Source organism: Balaenoptera acutorostrata, chromosome 2, assembly GCF_949987535.1.
Source record: "Balaenoptera acutorostrata chromosome 2, mBalAcu1.1, whole genome shotgun sequence".
NCBI classification, from domain to species: Eukaryota; Metazoa; Chordata; class Mammalia; order Artiodactyla; family Balaenopteridae; genus Balaenoptera; species Balaenoptera acutorostrata.
In genome coordinates, this window is record NC_080065.1 from 183,347,728 (window position 1) to 183,368,653 (window position 20,926).

General features: G+C 49.4%; 1 protein-coding gene across 1 annotated transcript in view; it reads left to right on the forward strand.

Moving 5' to 3' along the window:
- Positions 1–20,926, forward strand: part of LOC130707230 (zinc finger RNA-binding protein 2-like) — a 22,509-nt gene continuing 1,583 nt past the window's right edge. Inside the window, exons 1-2 of the mRNA XM_057540474.1 lie at positions 1–59; positions 20,389–20,620. Of these exons, the coding sequence (XP_057396457.1) occupies positions 7–59; positions 20,389–20,620 (285 nt within the window). The 5' untranslated portion in view covers positions 1–6. The remainder of the gene's footprint in view (positions 60–20,388; positions 20,621–20,926) is intronic.

The following is a 20,926-nucleotide window of genomic DNA, read 5'->3' on the forward strand; positions in this document are numbered from 1 at the left end:
GCCAAGATGGCGGCGAGTAATTATTACGGCTTCGCGCAGGGCGCTGGCTCGCAGTACAGGTAATGGCCCCCGCGCCGCCCACGCTGCCCCGGCCCCGGCCCCGGCCCCGGCCCCGGGGAGGCCGCGGCCCCGAGTTGTAACTGTCGGGGAGAGCAGAGGGGCTCCTGACGTGGGAGAGGGCTCTGGGCTTGTCGCGGGGATGGACCTGAGGGGGCGCCGAGATCTGACGAGGGGTGGGGCTGCCTGGGAGTGTACCTGGCCGGACTGGGGGAGGGGCAAGGGCCAAGGACGGAGGGCGGGGAGGTCAAGCCTCCGGACTTGGGGTGGAGGTGGGGAGAAGACGGAGATCTGGGAGTGCACCTGGCGGGGCAGAGGGTGGAGCAGAGACCTCGGCGAGGGAGAGCGGAGTGGAGGTGGGAGGGAAGACAGCCCTGGAGGGGTTCCCGGCCAGGCAGGGGGATGCGGGGTTTGGAGGTATGAACCCTGATGGGGGGAGGGGGTGTGAGAGAACACGGAGACCTGGGAGGGTGACGGGGGGAGAGGCAGAGGCATGGGGGAGGGGGATAGAGTCCTGACTGGGGGAGCGGGCAGAGACTTGAGAGGGTAGCGGTCTTGACCTGAGCGAAGTCCTGAGACCCAATAGGAGAGTGGGCACCTGGGGCTTCCGGGGGAGGGAGAACAGTAAGGAAGGGTAGAGGGACCTGGAAACTCAGTGGAGGAGGCGACTGGATATTTTAAGACCTCCTGGCAGACAGGGGCCGAGGGAAGAGCCGGGGATGGGGGTGGGCAGGGATGGGAAGCAGCCAGGGGAAGGAGGGCTCTGTGGGTAGAGACACATGGGGTGTGTCTGTACCCCAGATGTACACACACACATCATTCTCCAGGGCTTCTCCTTGGAGCCTGTCTGCGGTCTCAGTCCTTCAGCCTGGCACTCCAGACCAGGTCCCAGGCGGGGATGCAGGCAGAGCGGGCATCCCTGGGGGAAAGTGCCCCCCTACCCACTTTCCTTTGTCGCCCTGGTGTCACTTGCCAGCTGGTAGCCTGGCAGAACCTCCTGGGCCAGTTTCTCACAGGCTGGATTCAAACCGCCCCTTAGATAACTGAGCGACAGGTGCCTGCTGCACCACGGGCCTGTTAGGGTTGTTTCTTGCTCTCTTTCAGCACGTTGAAAATAGGTAAGGCTAGTGGGAAGTTAGTGCCCATCCCTCCCTCAACCCAGTTGTTGTGATGCTGCTGTGTTCTTTCCTGTGGGATCAGGAGGAATTAGGTCAGGCCTTGGAACCAGGGGTTGTGGAAACTGGGAGCGCTCTTCCTGCTTTCTGTATCCAGAGTGGTCTGAAAGGTGTAGAGTTGGCTGGTCATGGGGTTTCTGTCAGGGAAAGAATGGCTACAGAGTGTTACATACAGCGTGTTACATTTTTATGTTATCCTTCCCTGTTTCCGTCATCCTTGGTGGTACAGCATTCTTATTGCCCGTGCTTAGTTACAGCAGCAGGAGTAGGCTAGGCTGCCAGAGACCGCGCCCTTTTGGAAATGTTCTGCCCCTCTGCCTGCTTGCTGCCACTTCTTTCTTTCCTTTCTCTCTCCTTTCTGTTTCTCTTTTTTTCTCTCTTCCTCCGGTGCATTATTTAGTGAGATGCGGAAAATCACTTGAATGTTACGCTTTCTATTAAGATTACCTTCCAAAGGAGAAGTATGAGCACTTACACTGGTAAAACAGGCAATTGCGGGCCTTCAGCAGATGTTTTTGTCATTTACCTGAATTAAGGTATTTAAACACTTTGGCACAGCTCTTGTCTGGATTCTGATGACTTAGGTGATACAGTAAACACACATGTAATTAAGGATGTTAAACTACCACGAACTGAATGTCAAATTAGTCTGTGTCTTTAGAATTGTCCCCAAGGATGTGTGTTATTCCTTGAGAAAGGAGTAGATTTAACTAAATCAAAAACATAGGAATCATAGCAAAATCAATTTTAGTCTCAGAAAACCTTGAAACAAGATAATCTGCGTTGTCTGAATAGTTTTAAGTTAACTAGACATTCTCTTGGGGGAAACGACTTTTGCTTGAAACCTTCAGCTGCTTTTAAAGTATATATTTCTTACATAATGTGCCGTGGAAAAACTGATCAGGTAACAGATTTTGTGAGTACCAACTTTATGGACAAATACTGGACGACAGTATTTACAAAGCCCGTTTCATGGATTGCCAAAGCAAAGACGACAGTTTATTTCTTAGAGGAATTTTGCATAGGCTTTTTTGGCTTTTAAAATTGGTAACCATAGCCTTGGATAGTAATATTCCTTACATTGTCATCCATAAATAGGGTTGGAATCGGAACTGTTCTTAAATGGTTGTTCAGTAAGAATCGGATGCACACTTACTCTTTTTTTTTTTTTTTTAATTTTTTTTTTCTTTTAATTAATTAATTAATTAATTATTTTATTTTTGGCTGCATTGGGTCTTCGTTTCTGTGCGAGGGCTTCCTCCAGCTGCGGCGTGCGGGGGCCACTCTTCATCGCGGTGCGCGGGTCTCTCAGTGTCGCGGCCTCTCTCGTTGCGGAGCACAAGCTTCAGACGCGCAGGCTCCAGACGCGCAGGCTCAGCAATTGTGGCTCACGGGCCTAGTTGCTTCACGGCATGTGGGATCTTCCCAGACCAGGGCTCAAACCCGTGTCCCCTGCACTGGCAGGCAGACTCCCAACCACTGCGCCACCAGGGAAGCCCCACTTACTCTTGAAGTTATAAGAAAAGTTTGTAATTACTTGTAAATAATGATGATTTTCATTTATTTTACTTTAGGTGGTCTTTTAAATCTCATAAAGCTTTTTTAGACTTAGAGTTAGTGCTGCACGTGTTTAGAATTGAGGATTAATCCCATGTGGAAAATTGAATCTGACAGTGTGTTTAATTAGCACTGAATGCAGTTTTCAGTTGTGAGGCTGAGAGCTGCTCAGGAAATCCAGCAGAATTCTGTGTGAGTTAAGTCGAGTTGGTAATGAAAGCATTGAGAGCTCAGAGCTGTACGGTGGATGTCCACAGGGGTGGAACGTGACAGGCGGGCCAGATCTACTGTGATATCTCCCTTTTCTAGCAGTTTTGTCAAAATACCACCCATCTAGTGTAGCTGGCTACCTCTACCTTTGCGTCCTTGTTAAACCTAAATAAGACAGCTGCTGGATTTTGGTGTAATACTTGATTTCCCATCAGGAGAAGTTCTGTTCTAATAAGCTTTTGGCATAAATGTTAATAGCTGAATTCCTTCATCTGGAGAATGTCAGGAAGTTGGAAGCCTGATTGGAACCCCGTTGAACTCTGTTAGTGGTGGGTAACAATACGAAGTGCTGGTTACTGATCCTCTGTATTGAATAAGTCCCAAGCACTTGATATCTTGTCCAGTCCTCCCAGTAATCCTGTGAGCTACGTATTAATGATACTCATTTTGCTGATAAGGAAACGAAGCTCGGGGTGCAGTAACTGGTGTAGGATCCCCAGGGTGGTGAGTGGTGGTGTCTGGCTAGGAATGAGGGCTGCCTGGCTCCCAGGCTGTGCCTTTGCCCCATGGTAGGGCATGCCCGAGCCTGGGGAGGTGCTCGTGGTGACAGACCTAGCCTGATGCAGCCGCTTAGCAGTGGGGCCTGCTGGAGGAGACTGGGTTCCGCCATTCTTTACGCTGTCACTTGATCCTGCCCCTTTAGTTTGGGTCCTAGCCAGATTGTGGTTTAGGGCTACATTCTTCAGACCTTGCAAAATTACTTGCCCTCGAGTGGGGAAGCCGAGGAAGTATCTGGTCCAGTGTCATGGGGATGGTAATGATAACCCAACCCATGTCTCTCAATAATCTCTTCCAGAGGCAACAGATAGCTTGGGAAAGGCACCAGAGCCCACGTCAGCCATGGGGGGCAACATAGGCAGCCCCAGTGCTGCCAGACGGAAAATCACCCGTTAACAGCCCCCAGGTAGGAGCCCCCTGCCCTGTCAGGTACGGCTACGACCAGATTCAGAATGGTCCTGGTCATACCCAGGCCAGCCTCTGTTGCCTGCACCCCATCTCTGCCCCCCTGGTTTCCAGGCCCTTCCAGAGTGAACCTTACCCTCCAAGGCCTGTCTGTCCCCTGAGCTTAGGTCCCAGAAACACAAGCTGCCAGAGAGAATCTGGTGTCATTGCCTCAGGGACTGGGGTGCACCTGCCACCACACCCAAAAGCAGGAGAGTGGGGCTTGTGGGAAACTGCAGTCAAGTTTGACGCAGTCCTGACAGTGATTGCACCTCAGCAGCACTTCCCGTGTACTCCCCATGGGATTGACTGGAGGCGGACCCTGGGAAAGCAAGGCCCAGGAGTTCTCCTTTTACAGTGTGCCTGCTGTTGTTTTCTAAAGACCCATCTCAGAAAGGCTTGCAACTGCAGGCGAGACCTGATTTCAGTATATTTTAAGGAAAACCTTTCAAATGACAGAACTATACTATCTGTGTTCCTACCACAAGTACATTAGGTACATTTAAAATTTTTGAAGTGTGGATTTTGAATTTTCATTTTATCCATTTTAGAACCAAAAGTCAACTCACCAACATCAGAGCATAAGTTAATTCCTAATAGAGATTTTTTTCCTCAACATATTCTGTTTCTGAATTTTTTAGTTTTATATTTTGTCTTTTGTCTAGATCTACCAATGTGTGTATCTAGAATGATCAGAACAAATACATCAAATTTAAAAGCATTTTCAAATGATCCTTTAAAATTCTTTTTTCACGTGAGTGTAATTGATGTTCTCTTATGTGGTTATGGAGATAAGGAGACAAAGACCATTGATCTAGATGAATAACTGAGCAGTCCTAAAAAGTAAGGGAAACGTGTAGAAAGGGTATTTATAAACCTCGTATTCATTCTTTATTTTATATTAGTAGATCAAAAGTTTGTGAACCTTCGGATCAGGGATTGCAGATGGTCTTGTAAGGGGCAGACACATACATGTGTGAATACCATCTAAGATAGAGGATAGAGGGTCTGTCAGGGGAGGATCAAAACAGCCTGCACACCCCACCCTCCCACCTGTCATTGACACGTGGCACTGAACCCAGAGTGGCAAGTCTTCCCCGTTTCCCAGAGAACCCACAATTCCCCGTCCTATGTGAAATCCCCCAAGTTTTAAATACCAGAACCAAAGTCAGACTGTGTGAGACAAATGACATCTGCTTCCACTTTATGACCTTGCTTTCTGTTCTTAAAAGTTTAATCACAGAAGGATAACGTAGAAGACATTATAGATACATTTGATAATTAAAAGGAATAGTACGTATTCCAGCTAGGAGGAGGAGCCCTCCTTTTCGACTGGTTTTAGTCGATTAAGAAGGTTGTGGGGTTTTGTATGTATGTTAAGATGATACCAGTTTTTGTCTTCATCACGGCTCTGAGCTGTTCAGATAGCTTATTCATCTAAGGTGAGAAATGCTGTCTAATTCAAAACAAAATTAGGAAGCTTTGACAAAGCACAGAGATTTTTTGCTTGTTTCATTTGTTTTTATGTATGTCTGTGACACCTTAAATCTGAAGTGTGCTCTTTACTCATTGGGTATTCTAGAATCTTGGTAGGAAAAGCTTTTGGTACCACCCAAGGTCTAACTGGTTGGTAATTGTTCCCTTGTTCTGTCCCTTGTACTGAGGTATCCGCCACCAGCTGGGAACTGACATTCTCTGCCTGTCCTTTTCTCTTATACTTGTGTTAGAGGGTAATTCTAAGCTTGCCAGACTTTTTTAGCTAGAAACTTCATTTGTAAGTATTTGGGGGAACGGGACTTCTTTTTTTGGTATGTATTCTGCTTTGGGCAGTTTTGTTTCCCCCCAGATGTAAGTTGCATTTGCAGCGCATCACTGTCCTCTTGCATATTTAAATTAACTGTTGACTAAGAATTGAGAATTGCTTCACTTTGGTTCTGTAGCACTTTGTAGTTTGGAAAGTCAGTTTTGTTGACTGAGGTTAACTCCTTGTGAGTTTTTCTCTCTGGGAACAGAATGAACTGTAATGTCTAAGACTCTTGGAATGAATGTTTTTAAAAAGCCAGTGGCTTCTTTTAAATTTTGAATGTCATTGGTTGAATCAGGGTTGGTGGTTCGATGTCTCTTGTACTTGCTCATGAGAAACTCAGATTGGCTGTCCAGTCCCACCTCCCTCTGTTGACACGAGAGGCCCATGTGCTAGACCAGCATAGATGTTGCTCTGGAGGTTTTTCTGCCCCTTAAAGCAGCAGGAGAGGGCTGGAACCACGGATGAGCCCTCGCTGTGCCCAGAACAGCATTTCACCTATTTCATTCATGGCAGCAAAAAGGCACGTCCGTACTGATCCTGGTTGGGCGTCCTCTCACTTGCACTGCTTCTGGGGAGGGTGGGTGTACATTAATGCTTTCTCTTTAGCTTAAGCAGCATGTATCAGCAAGATGGCATTCTTAAGCATCTGACCGGCAGGGCTACCTATGCAGCCACCTTCCGTGTGAGCACCACGTTCCTTTTCAGAAGGACGGAAGAGAATTCCGGGAGTTCCGCTGCCAAACAGAACATGGCTCACCCTCAACGCTCAGGAAACTCCCGTCACCAGTCTCTGGAATCCCTGCCTCGGGAACACCAAGCAGCCCAGTGGCTCTGTCTTGAGGAGCTAGGCTGGCCCTGACTGGGAGCTGGAGACGCCTGACTACATTTTAAAGAAGGTTGAAGATGGGCGTAGGGGAATGAAATTCTCCATCATCTTCCCAAGAGCCCAAGGATTTAGTTCATCAGATCCCTTTCCAGGATGTTTCCGGGAGTACCTGGGTCTGAAATGGGCCTTTAACATGGAGAGTGCATATAAGGCTTCCGTGGAAAAAAAAAAAACTTCTGTTAGAAAAATCAGAATTGTTACGGGAATGAATGTATGGTATGTTATATGTTTTGAATATAAAACCCTTGTGAACTGAAGTGCCAAATGAAGTCATCTCTCTGGGTGTATATGTATGCGTGTACATACAAAATAACAAATGTGATCTTATTGCCAATAAAACAGGTTTGAAAATATCCTCCCTGATGAATGTCTTGAGTGCGCATGTTAGCCTTGGGTATTGCCCTTCACAGTGCACCGTCTAAGCTCCGAATGTTCCTCAACCCTGTGAGTAGTCGCAGACGCACCTGGGAAACTGAGCTAGGTCAGGATGCCAGAGCCGAGGTTTTCTCCCCATAGCACTGCGAAGTAGGTGATCGTTGAGGTTGTGATTTCCAAGTGCTAAGACACTCAGGTTTAACCCCTCATTCTGGTTTAGTTTCTGCCATTGGGGTGGGGGTGGGGGTCCTTAGGAGGAGGGATGATAGATAAGTGGGTGAAGAGCTATGCCCTGGAAGGAAGAGTCCATGATTTAAAAAGAAAGCACTATGTAAGGTTTCTCAGCACTGTGATTCCACAAAAATCTTTCTTCCACTTGATTTTTTTTTCTCATACTCTAAATGTTTTGATTGTGTTTGTTTGCTCACTGAATGATTCTTTGAAAGCAGTCTGCGACAGAGATCATTGTTACAGCAAACCCAGAGTGACCTGTCTTTCCTCCTGACCGTCCCTGTGACATTTCATCACCGCCTGTAGATTCCTGAGATGCGCCCTTCTGAAGTGAGGTCTGCACTCAAGGGGCAATGTGTCCTTACGACTGGCCTTTTGGAGCAAGCAGAGCGTGTACCAGAGAGTCCCTGGGTCGGGGAACGTGGCCTCCCCAGACGAGTCCCTTCCATCTCCAGGCCTCCGTGTCCCCATCAGTTAGGTGACTCACTGAACAAGCTCATATCCATGGGTCTTGCCAGCCTTGCATTCTCAAATCTTATCTAGACGATGCACCCAAAGAAGCCTGACTCCCCAAAACAAAATTCAGACCAAAAAGCCTGCGACCCAAAGACAAGGATGGCAGCCAGGACTTGTGAGTCTGCGTCACACAGACGTGCTTCAGTCCCGCTCTTCCTGAGCCAACAGGTGCCGGTGCTTTCTCCCCAGCTTCCCGCCTCAGCTCTTCTCCCTGCCAGGCAGGCGGCACCCACCGGGCCCTTGTTGTCATGGGGACAGGGGCCCTGGGCCTTGTGGTGCAGCGGCACCCTCTCCCTGTGAGCAGCAGGCGACTTCAGACAGCAGCAGCCCAAGCTTAGGCCCCTTGCTTGAGGGGAGGCTTCACCGAGAGTAAATGTGTGACTCTCTGTTCTTCAACAACCACTCCCAACTCCTTGCTCTTGGTCGGGGTTGAGAATTGGTAGCCTGCAGACCATGTTGGATTCTCACACCAGCTCTCTTCGGCCCACGCAGTGGGTTTTTTACTTGCTATATTTGAGTTAGGTGCCAGTATTTTAAAATTGGGAGACTTTCCAAAGATTTCTGGTATCGTTTAAAATGGGAAGATCTGGCCACTCTGGGCTGCGTGTGGGCTCCTGTGCGAGGCACTGTAGCACATGAGTTCTTGTTTGTCACGCCATCCTGAGAGGTAGGTGTTCCCATTTTACAGGTGAGTAAACTGAGGCAAGGAAAGAAGAAGTGACTCGCTCAAGGCCCCGCGGTGAGCAGAGCCAGGATTGGAAGCCAGGTGGTGTGGCTCCCGTTCCCATGCCAGCCGCTGGACTGTGGCTCTCCTCCCAGTTCCTAAGCTTGAAACCCCTGTGAGCTCTTCCTTGATCTTGATCTTGGTCCTCGGTCCTCACGCAGAACCCTCGCGTCCTCAACCTGTTCTCTTCACCTTGCTCTAAGGCAGTGTCTCATTTGTGCCTGCAGGATTTTCATCCATGGAGGTGACTGACGACAGGGGCCCTCTTGCCATTGAATGAGGATTTATTACATTTTCCGAGAGAAGGGAACACGCCACGCCACACAGGGGCACGTAAACTTTGCCTTTAATCTCAGCAAACGCTTTTTGCTCTCCCATTCAAGGAGAGATTCTTAAGCTGGGGCCTGTGAAGCCCCAGGTGATTACCGGCAAAGCTGTGCCATTTCCAGGGAATCACAGAGGGCCGGAAGTCACAGCTTTCATCTCATTCGTAAAAGGACCCAGAAAAAGGCTATTAGAAATTGACCTCTCACCAAAGGGAGCCGGAGAAGAGGTGTGGGGACTCTCCCTTCAGACTTGGGGCAGGGAGCCCGGGCGGGAGTGACAGCCTCCGCTGCTGCTTCACCTTCCTGCCCCCGACCTTCACAGGTTAGGCTCTAATCCCCGATCCCCAGCCCTGGGCACCCCGACTTTGCAGGTCTGAGTTTCTCAGATTGTTCTCTGTGAGGCCGTCCTGGGCGCTGTGGGGTGTGGAGCAGCATCCCTGGCCCCCACCTACTCGAGGCCAGGAGCCCCGCAGAGTGACAACCACAGATGTCCTCAGTGTCACCCCGTTTCCCCTGGGGGCAGGATCACCCCAGGTGGGAACCCCTGCTCTAGATTACCTAGGTTTTGACAACCATATGGGCCATGCCCGAGGAGTCTCTCCCATGAGCTGTTTTTTGGCTAGCTCAACTCCTAAAACCTCGATGTGGTAGATTGGTTGCCAAAACACCCCTGTCCTTTATGTTGTTCCTTCTTATATCCATGCCCTTTCCACTGTGACCATGCAGATCTTCCCATCTAGAAATTATCAATACATCGATTTCCCTGGCCCTCGAGCCTGGGCTTCCTTGTGCTCCTCCTTGGCCCGTAGATTGCAGCAGAAGTGATACTGACACAGACTGAAGGTTTATACACCCCCCGCCCCCCATTCATATGTTGAAACCTAACCCCCAAGTTGATGGCATTAGGAGGTGGGGCCTTTCGGAGGTGATTAGGTCATGAGGGTGGGGTCCCTCATGAATGGGATTAGTAACCTTTTTTTTTTTTTTTTACCATTGATATGAATTCCTATTGCTTAGTTTCTTTTTTCTTTTTTTTTTTTTTAATCAGTCATCAGTTTTATACACATCAGTGTATACATGTCAATCCCAATCGCCCAATTCAGCATACCACCATCCCCACCCCACCACGGTTTTCTCCCCTTGGTGTCCATACGTTTGTTCTCTACATCTGTGTCTCAACTTCTGCCCTGCAAACCAGTTCATCTGTACCATTTTTCTAGGTTCCACATACATGCATTAATATACGACATTTGTTTTTCTCTTTCTGACTTATTTCACTCTGTATGACAGTCTCTAGATCCATCCACGTCTCAACAAATGACTCAATTTCGTTCCTTTTTATGGCTGAGTAGTATTCCATTGTATGTATGTACCACAACTTCTTTATCCATTCGTCTTTTGATGGGCATTTAGGTTGCTTCCATGACCTGGCTATTGTAATTAGTGCTGCAGTGAACATTGGGGTGCATGGGTCTTTTTGAATTATGGTTTTCTCTGGGTATATGCCCAGTAGTGGGATTGCTGGATCATATGGTAATTCTATTTTTAGTTTTTTAAGGAACCTCCATATTGTTCTCCGTAGTGGCTGTATCAATTTGCATTCCCACCAACAGTGCAAGAGGGTTCCCTTTTCTCCACACCCTCTCCAGCATTTGTTGTTTGTAGATTTTCTGATGATGCCCATTCTAACTGGTGTGAGGTGATACCTCATTGTAGTTTTGATTTGCATTTCTCTAATAATTAGTGATGTTGACATCTTTTCATGTGCTTCTTGGCCATCTGTATGTCTTCTTTGGAGAAATGTCTATTTAGGTCTTCTGCCCATTTTTGGATTGGAGGGATTTTGGATTTTAAAGGGACCTCAGAGCTCCCTCACCCCTTGTGCCATTTGAGGACACAGCGAGAAGATGGCTATCTATGAACCAGGATGTGGGCTCTCACCAGATACTTGTCTGCTGGTTCCTTCATCTTGGACTTCCCAGTCTCCAGAACTGAGAAATTTCTGTTGTTTATAAGCCACCCAATCTATGGTATTCTGGTGTAGCATCTGTTCGAGCTGCCAATCCTGTTCATGCCTGTTCTAAGCCTAGACCTCCAGAGCCTTTGCCCACGTCCTGTCCATCTTGGGGGACCCTGCCACATGAAGGGCCCCTGGCTGGACCACTGGAGGAGAAGATACTACAGGGAGGAGGGCTTCAGTGCCCGTTGGACAGCCAGCTGCCCTCCAGAAGTGGAGCTGCCTGCTGCTGACCTCAGATGCAGCCCAGCCCAGCCTACACAGTTAGGAACAAAATAAACGATGGCTGTTTTAAGCTGGGGATCAGCAAGCCTTTTCCTAAAGGCTCAGAGAGTAAATATTTTCCACTCCATGGGTGTCTTAGTTCAGGCTGCTGTGAGAAAGTACCACAGACTGGGTGGCTTGTAAACAACAGGAGTTTATTCCTCGGAGTTCTGGAGGCTGGAGGTCTGCGATCAGGGTGCAGGCAGGGTTGGGTTCTGCTGAGAACTCTCTTTGGGTTGCAGATGCTGACTTCTCACTGTGTCCTCACCTGGAGGAGAGCGGAGGGGGAGGCAAGCTCTCCTGTGACTTTTTTTTTTTTTTTTAAATCATTCAGGGCCACTTTGGACAGAGGCTCTGATTCTTTTAAATTTTTTTTTTTAATTTTACTTATTTATTTATAGCTGTGTTGGGTCTTCGTTTCTGTGCGAGGGCTTTTTCTAGTTGCGGCGAGCGGGGGCCACTCTTCATCACAGTGCGCGGGCCTCTCACTATCGCGGCCTCTCTTGTCGTGGAGCACAGGCTCCAGACACGCAGGCTCAGTAATTGTGGCTCACGGGCCCAGTTGCTCCGCGGCATGTGGGATCTTCCCAGACCAGGGCTCGAACCCGTGTCCCCCTGCATTGGCAGGCGGATTCTCAACCACTGCGCCACCAGGGAAGCCCTCCTGTGACTTTTATAAGGGTACTCATCCCATCACGGGGGCCCCACCCTCACGACCTCATCTAATCCTAGTTACCTCCCAAAGGCCCCACCTCCTAACACCATCACATTGAGGGGTAGGGGTTCAATATAACAATTTTGGGGAGACACAAACATTCAGTCCACAACAGCGGGCTACACCGGGTCTGTTGCAGCTACAGAGCTCGGCCACTATAGGGCAAAAGTGGCTGAAAGCAATACATAAACAGGTGGGCATGGCTATGTGCCATCAAAACTTTATATTTTGACACTGAAATGTGAGTTTTGTATAATTTTCACGTGTCATGAAATAGTACTCTCCTAACTTTCTCCAACCACTTAAAAATGCAGAAATCATTTTTTGCTCATGAGCTGTGCAAAAAACAGGCAGTGGGCAGATGTGGCCATACTTGGCCTAACCCTCTTTTAAATCCCTTCCATTTCTCCCTTTATCCCTTCCGTCTGGGCTCTACCATGCCGAGGCCTTTCGTGAGAAGGGCACAGTCCCATGGCACGTGCACCCTCCCCAGCTTGAGGGCATCCGTGCTCCACTTCCGCAGAGCTTGCTTAGCTAAATAAAAGCCAGGCAACACGTCATCCTCCCAGACCACAAACAGCTTTGTGTTGCCCTGAGCAGTTACTCAGGTGGGCCTAGTGTTCCCTTTGGGGTCACAGCTACCACCTTGACCATAGTCACGAAACGTTTACTTGACTGCTTTGCAAGCCCCGTTTTGGGTGTCTGCAAAGCCCTCAACCACCGGGAGCTGGCCTGGCCGAAATTTGCATAGGTGACCTGAAGTCGCCTCTGTGTGTCTCCTATCAGCTTTGCCCTCAGCTTCTCCCCTCTACAGCCATCACCACCTGTCTAGTCTGCTTGAGCTGCCATAACAAAACACCACAGACTGGCCTAAACAATGCATGTATTTGTCACAGTCTGGAAGCTGGACATTCAAGATCAAGGTGCCGGCAGGGTTGGTTTCTCCTGAGGCCTCTCTCCTTGGCCTGCAGATGGCTGCCTTCTTCCTGTGTCCCTGTGTGGTCTTCCCTCTGTGTGGGCGTCCCTGGTGTCTCTTCTCATAAGGATACCAGTCCTATAGGATTAGGACCCCACCCTTATGGCCTCATTTAATTCTTTAAAGCCTCTGTCTCCAAACCCAGTCATATTGGGGTTAGGGCTTCATGTGAATTTGAGGGGGGGCGGGCACAACTCAGTCCACAGCACCACCTTAGCATCCTAAAACAGGACAGATCTTGTCCTGAGATACCGTGGTGACTCCGGATTGCTTTCTGGATAAAACTCGGATTCTGCCTGGCATCCTGGAGCCCCGAGCCCACCATCCAGCCTCCTGTCACCCACCCCTCCTCTGTCCCTCAGCACACAGGACCGTTTCCCTGTCAGCCCCTGTGCTCTTCTCCCTTTCCCACGTGCGTGCCAGGCCCTTCTCTCAGCCCAGGGGGCTGCATCTGAGCCCCTCTCTGGAATCCCAGTATTCTTCATAGGTGAGGCCTTTCCAGGCTCTGGGTTGGAGGGGGAGGCTCCTGCTGCCTGCTGGGCTGTCAGCACATCCATACTTCCTCCAGACGGTGTGTCTCTGTCTCCCCTGCCCCTCCGCCAGCGTCTCAGCTGTTTGCACAGGAGAGGTGCTTCATCCTGGCATCTGAGTAGATGGGGACGGGGGTGACCTCCGGTGAGATCAAGGGCATTTCACCGTCCCACGTAAAACTCAAAGCTGATATCTACCCTGCCCCTGTACGCCTCACAGCCAATCAGTCTGCTCACAGCTGTGACGTTCGCAGGCCCTCGTAATAAAACTGACGGGAGTCACCCTGCAGGGCACGGGAACACCTGAGACCTCCCACCACTGAGTTACGTCAAGACCAAACGGCTTGGACGCCCAGCCATCTGTGGGCAGACTCTCCTTTTGTCCTTGACTTTGGTCTAGCTCAGTGGTCTTCAAACCTCAGGGTGCATAAGCATCACTACTCAGGGTCGTGTACAACCAAAACATGTCCTGAATTCTTAGTTTACACCCGCAAACATGCTGTCTTGAGCCTGATCCTGAGTCACAGGGCGGGCCGCAGTGTCCCGGTGATCCTTCTGGAGTAGGGTCTGGACCAGCCATAAACCAACACATGACGCTGCCCATCTGTAGCTGGGGTCTCAAAGCTGGTGCCCTGGGATTGGGCTTGTCCTAGACCAGCGGTTCTCACCCGGACAGTATCTGGGGACATCTGTGGTTGTTCGAGCTGGGGGCACCTCTGGCATTGAGTGGGTGGAGACCAGGGATGCTGCTCCACAGCCCAGAGTGCCCAGGACGGCCCCCTACAGACAGTGATGGGGCTGCAATGTCAGCATTGCCTGGATCGCGAAACCCTGCCCTGGACAGAACAGGCTGTTAGATCTCCTGGCCTGGAACAAGGTCAGCAACCGCCCGCCTCGCTGGTTCCCTAGGTCGGGCCCCCACCAGATGGAGACACAGCTTTTGACCTGAGCTGGGTCGCTGCGGGAGCAGGTGAAGAAAGCCCCAAGCTTGTCTCTACTCCCTCGGGCCCTGGGCTAAAGGACAAGACTTGCCCTCCACCACGGGAGACACTTTGCCTCTGCACCCTCAGTTGGCACCACTTGGTGTGCTGGGTCTTCAGGACTGGGGGCGGAGACCCTTCTGGAGGTGGAGGCCATTGGCACGCTGGGAAGCCAGGCAAGAAGGAAAGCATCACTGCAGTGCTGCTGGCCTCTTACCCAGCAGAGGCAGCAGGGCTCAGTCCAGAGAGCTCCAGGTCTGCGCTCACACTTGGACTCCAGCACTCCTGCCCTTGCAACTTGGGCAGCTCAGACCCCTTTGTTGAGCCTTCTGAGTGGCTTCAATGGCATGGCTTTTTATCGTCCTCCCAAAGCCCATCCCATCCGTCTTCCTTGCCGGTTTGGGTTGGTCCACCTCTCCCATGTGACTCAGGAGAATGTGGCCCCAGCTCCAGGTTAAATCCTGATGGATCTGAGGCAGCCATCCTCGCCCCGTTCTCCTCAGCTGTGCCCTGTTTGGAGCAGGTCGTGTGGGACCCAGGCTGGAAAAGAAGCCATGAGGGGAAGCTGGCACAAGAAAGCATACACAGAACATACGTAGAACATGTGTAACAGTAGAAAATGGGAAATAGCATGTGGTGGTTTAAAAATATTGCCGGGCTTCCCTGGTGGCGCAGTGGTTGGGAGTCTGCCTGCCGATGCAGGGGACGCGGGTTCGAGCCCTGGTCTGGGAGGATCCCACATGCCGCGGAGCGGCTGCGCCCGTGAGCCACAATTGCTGAGCCTGCGCGTCTGGAGCCTGTGCTCCGCAACAAGAGAGGCCGCGACGGTGAGAGGCCCGCGCACCGCGATGAAGAGTGGCCCCCGCTTGCCACAACTAGAGAAAGCCCTCGCACAGAAACGAAGACCCAACACAGCCATAAATAAATAAATAAATAAATAAATAAATAAAAAATTTGAAAAAAAATGGTTAAGATGGTAAATTTAAAAAAAAAAAATATTGCCATAAATTCTCATATTCAGTATTCATTAAGAGAATTCATATTCCATATTCCCATAAATAAATTCACTCCTCCCTTCAAAAGATGGCGCTTAATCCTCTCCCCTTGAGGGTGGGGTGTATTTAGTGGTTCACTTCTAACGCTGAATGTGGCAGAAGTTATGCCATGTGATTGTCTGAGGCTCACAACAAGGATAGCTTCCACCTGGTCCTTCCTGTCTCTCTCTCTGTCATCTCTCATTCTGGGGGAAGCTGGTCGCCATGTTGTAAGAACACTCAAGCAGCATCGGGAAAGCACCAACCATGTTAAGGAGCCATCCTGGACGCAGATCTCACTACCCCAGTCGAGCCGTCAGATGATGCTGTCCTAGCCGACTTTTTTTTTTTTTTTTTGGCCGTGCTGTGTGGCATGGGGAATCTTAGTTCCCCAACCAGGGACCGAATTTGTGCCCCTGCATTGGGAGTGCAGAGTCTTAACCACTGGACTGCCAGGGAATTCCCCCAGCCGACTTCTTATTGGCAGCATCTTAAAGACTCTGAGTCAGAGCCCATCCGCACCACTCTCAAATTCTGACCGACAGAATCTGTGAAGATAATAAATATTTATTATTGTTTGCAGCCACATCGTTGGGGGTAATTTTTTTTTTTAATTTATTTATTTTATTTATTTATTTATCTTCACCCTTGGCTGTGCTGGGTCCTCGGTTCGTGCGAGGGCTTTCTCCAGTTGCGGCAAGTGGGGGCCACTCTTCATCGCGGTGCGGGGACCGCTCTTCATCGCGGTGCGCGGGCCTCTCACTATCGCGGCCCCTCCCGCTGCGGGGCACAGGCTCCAGACGCGCAGGCTCAGCAGCTGTGGCTCACGGGCCCAGCCGCTCCGTGGCATGTGGGATCCTCCCAGACCAGGGCTCGAACCCGTGTCTCCTGCATTAGCAGGCAGACTCTCAACCACTGCACCACCAGGGAAGCCCAGGGGGTAATTTTTTAAATTGAAGTATAATCACTTACAATATTCTATTAGCTTCAGGTATGTAACATAGTGACTTGATATTTTTATACATTACAAAATGATCACCACGATAAGTCCAGTTATCACCTGCTACCATGCAAATTTATTGCAATATTATTGACTGTATTCCCCATGCTGTATATCACATTCCTCAGACTTACTTATTTAAGGACTGGAAGTTTGCACCTCTTAATCTCCCTCACCTATTTAACTCATCCTCCCAACCCCCTCCCTTCTGGCTACCACCAGTTTATTCTCTGCATCTATGAGTCTGTTTCTGTTTTGTTATGTTTATTTGTTTTATTTTTTAGATTTTTCACATAAGTGGGATCATGTGGTATTTGTCTTTCTCTGTCTGACTTATTTCACTCAGCATAATACCCTGTAGGTCTATCCATGTCACAAATGGCAAGATATCATTCTTTTTTTTACGGCTGAGTAATATTCTGTCGTGCACGGGTACATGTGCGTGCACACATGTGTGTGTGTGTACCTAAGTATCCATCGTTAGACAAATGGATAAAGATATATATCTCCTTTATCCATCTATCTATCAAGGGACACTTAGGTTGATTCCATATCTTGGCTCTTGTAAATAATGCTGCAATGAACATAGGGGTGCATAATCTTTTTGAATTAGTGTTTTTGTTTTCTTCAGAAAAATCCCCAGAAGTGGAATTGCTGGATCATATGGTAGTTCTATTTTTAATTTTTTGAGGAAGCTTCATACTGTTTTCCATAGTGGCTGTACCAACTGACATTTATTAGGGGTAATTTTTAACTCTGCAATAGAAACTGATACATAATATAAATACTTACCAATAGTAAAATAGGCAAATGAAATATAGTCAGACAAATGAATAGCCTTCACAGTTTGAGAGGCCCAGGGCAAGAGTACAAATGGAAGCCAGCATGCCATGTCTAAATATTTCAACATTATAGACCAAGCTGGCAAAAGTTAAATACAGTATGTTCTGTCCCACCTACCTTAACAAATATACCTTTCTAATGACCAAGAAGAAAAAAAAAGAGTGATGCTAGGTTTACAGTTGTCAAAACATCAAAGGTTATCATTACTGTGCGTGTCTGGGCATTCTGGTGATGGGCTGATGATGTTTGGGTGTCTTAAATAAAATAAAAACATACTAATTCATGAATGATTATATATTCTGTAAAATGTGTTTTAGGTGCTTTCATTTCAGCATGAATGATGTTTGTGTAATCAAAATTTTCATGTCATTTGAGTTTTGTTACAATAATGACCCTGTCATGGGCTGACTTGTGTCCTCCTAAAATTCATATTTGGGTGTTAGGTATTGGGGGTTAGGACTTCATTGCTAACTAAAGAATGTGACTGTAGGAGATGGGGTCTTTAAAGAGATAATTAAGGTAAAATGAGGTATTAGGTGGCCCTGATTCAATATGACTGGTGTCCTTATAAGAAGAAGAGATTAGGACATAGACACACATAGAGGGAGACCACGTGAAGATGTGGGGAACAGATCCCTGGGACCCCGGCGGGCCAGGACCCCACCTGCGATTGGGCTGCTCCCACCCACCATTTCCCAAACACCTGACTGTAGGCCATACTAATATTTCCTGAGCACCTGCTATGTGCCAAGCACCACTGTCTTGCCGGCAAATAGCTTGGGACCCACCGCAGTTCCTGTGGCTTCATGTTGGTGGAAGGATTGCATCAGGCGGTGCTGGGAGGGAAAATCAAGCAGGGTGAGGGGGCAGGATGATGGGTTACAGGGCCCTGCTGCTCTCCAACAGGGGCTCAGGAAGGGCTGGAGAAGGAGGTGAGGAAGGGAGCAAGCAGGTGTGGGAGGGGATGGGAGCGGAGGGCCTTGGGAGGGTTCTGAGCAGGAGGGTGACGTGGTCAGGTGTGTGCTTTGAGAGGACCCCTCTGGCTGCCAGGAGGACGAAGAGCTGCTGTCTAGGAGATGGGCAGGGGAGATGCAGCGGGCTCTGCTTGACCCTCAGCACCGCGCTTCCCTCCCCCTGGCAGGTCCCTCAGCCCCCAGGACGGCCTGGATAACACCCCCCCCCCATGTTGTCCCCATTTCTCCATGGCCCTCCCCACTGGGCAGTGAGCCACTTTGGGGGGCAGGAGTGACACTGCAAGCATCACATGTGAGTCTAGCATCGGCCCAGAATGTGTGCGAAGGTGCCAGTGGACAAGTGCTGCCAGCCGTCGTCCCTCTATACTCAGGTCTGCCTGCCTCTGAGCTGCGCACACGCCTTGCCTCATCCCCTACGGCAGCGGTCCCCAACCTTTTTGGCACCAGGGATCGGTTTCGTGGAAGACAAACTTTCCATGGCCAGGGGGAAGGGGATGGTTCAGGCAATAATGCAAGCGACGGGGAGCGGCAGATGAAGCTTCACTTGCTCTCCTGCCCGCTGTGCACCCCCTGCCGTGCGGCCCAGTTCCTAACAGGCCGCAGACCAGTACCGGGCTGTGGCCCGGGGGATGGGGACCCCTGCCCTACAGGGTTTGCGGGAACTTCCTTCTTTTAAAAATTGAAGTAGAGTTGATTTACAATATTGTGTTCGTTTCAGGTGTACAGCAAAGTGATTCAGTATTTTCTTTAAAGATCTTTTCTGTTATAGGTTATTATAAGATACTAAATATAGTTCCCTATGCTATACAGTAGGTCCTTGTTGTTCATCTATTTTCCATATAGTAGTGTGTATCTGTTAATCCCATATTCCTAATTTATTCCTCCCTCCCCTCCCCTTTGGTAACCGTAAGATTGTTTTCTATGTCTGTGTGTCTGTTTCTGTTTTGTAAATAAGTTCATTTGTATTATTTTCAGATTTGACATATAAGTGATATCATATAATATTTGTCTTTAACTTACTTCACTTAGTATGAGAATCTCTAGGTCCATCCATGTTGCTGCAAGTGGCAATATTTCATCCTTTTTTATGGCTGAGTAATATTCCATTGTATATATGTACCACATCTTCTTTATCCATTCCTCTGTCGATGGAGGCTTAGGTTGCTTCCATGTCTTGGCTATTGTAAACAGTGTTGCAGTGAACATTGGGGTGCATATATCTTTCTGAATTAGAGTTTTCATCTTTTCTGGATATGTATCCAGGATTGGGATTGCTGGATCATATGGTTGCTCTATTTTTATTTATTTATTTATTTATTTATTTTAATTTTTAAAGTTTTTGGCTGTTCCATGCGGCTTGTGGGATCTTAGTTCCCCGAACAGGGATTGAACCCCGGCCCTCAGCAGTGAAAGTGCTGAGTCCTAACCACTGGACCACCAGGGAATTCCCATCTACCACTGGACCACCAGGGAATTCCCATCTATTTTTATTTTTTAAGGAACTTCCATACTGTTTTCCATAGCAGCTACACCAATGTACATTCCCACCAACAGTGTAGGAGGGTTGTAGGAACTTTCTTATATGATTCTTATTGGTATTGGGCTAAAATCTTTGCCGATACCCTTCCCCGACAAACGGGCTTTTACATTTGAGGACTGTCTACTGGTGACTGATGTTCAGCATGGTGAGGAGCGCGGGGATGAGAAAGATCTGAGTCTGAATCAGGCACTTGTCACCTATCCTCAGAGTTTCGTCTTCCAGACACTGGGGACGGACCAACAGATGGACATACAGACAGCTGGCAGTGCCTTCTCTAAGGGCAGGAAGGTAGGGATGAGGTGAGGCAGACAAAAGGCCTCAGATCTGGGCTTCCTGCAGAATGAACCACAAGCAAGAGCTGGTTCTTATAGGTAAAGAGGTCTTAGTTTAGCGTTAATCGACCTTCCATGATTTTTCTCAACTGTGAAAATGGGGACGAGGCTGGCTCCGAGCACTCAGGGTTGCTGTGAGATTGTGTTAATTCATGAAAAGCGCTTCCAATGGCGCCTGCGCTCACAGAAGAAAGGTCTTGGACTGGAGGCATCCAAGTGGCTGACGTCTAGTGTCAGATGGCATTTTTGTGCTCAATGCAGGTTCTCGAATGCCAGGATCTAACGCTGCCGGGTTCTGTGTTTATCTGTGGTTCTAGCGCCCAGCCTCCGATGGCTTTTCCCCTCCCAGCTGCTGGAACCAGCTTGGCCATGCAGCCCGCTCCTGGACTGGGCCCTGCCCTGATCCCGTTTCCCGAGGCCGCCCAGCCACCGAGGCCCACCACTCCAGCGGGGTACGGCGGGTACCAGCCCCACCCCAGCCAGGACCTTGGTCACGGCGGCCAGCCCCAGGAGCCTGTGCCGGCGGCCACCACGGCTCCCTCCTACCAGGTATCAGCCCGACTTTTCTCTGCCCAGCACCAGTCCTTCCTTGAAAACACAATCCAGACGGGCCATCACCCTCCTGATGCTCCCATCCCTGCCCTTAGAGGGGATGGGGGCTGGGCTTGTCCTTCCCGGGCCTTTCCGGTGCTGACGATGCCCCCTTCCTGACCCAGAGCTCTAGGGCCGCAGATCTGGCAGTTGTGTTTCCATGTGGAATCGCCAAGGCGTCCCACGCTCCATGTGGCCCAGCCCCCTGAGCCTCTGTCACCCACAGCTTGTTCCTGATTTGCTCGGCCAAGCTCGTACCCACTT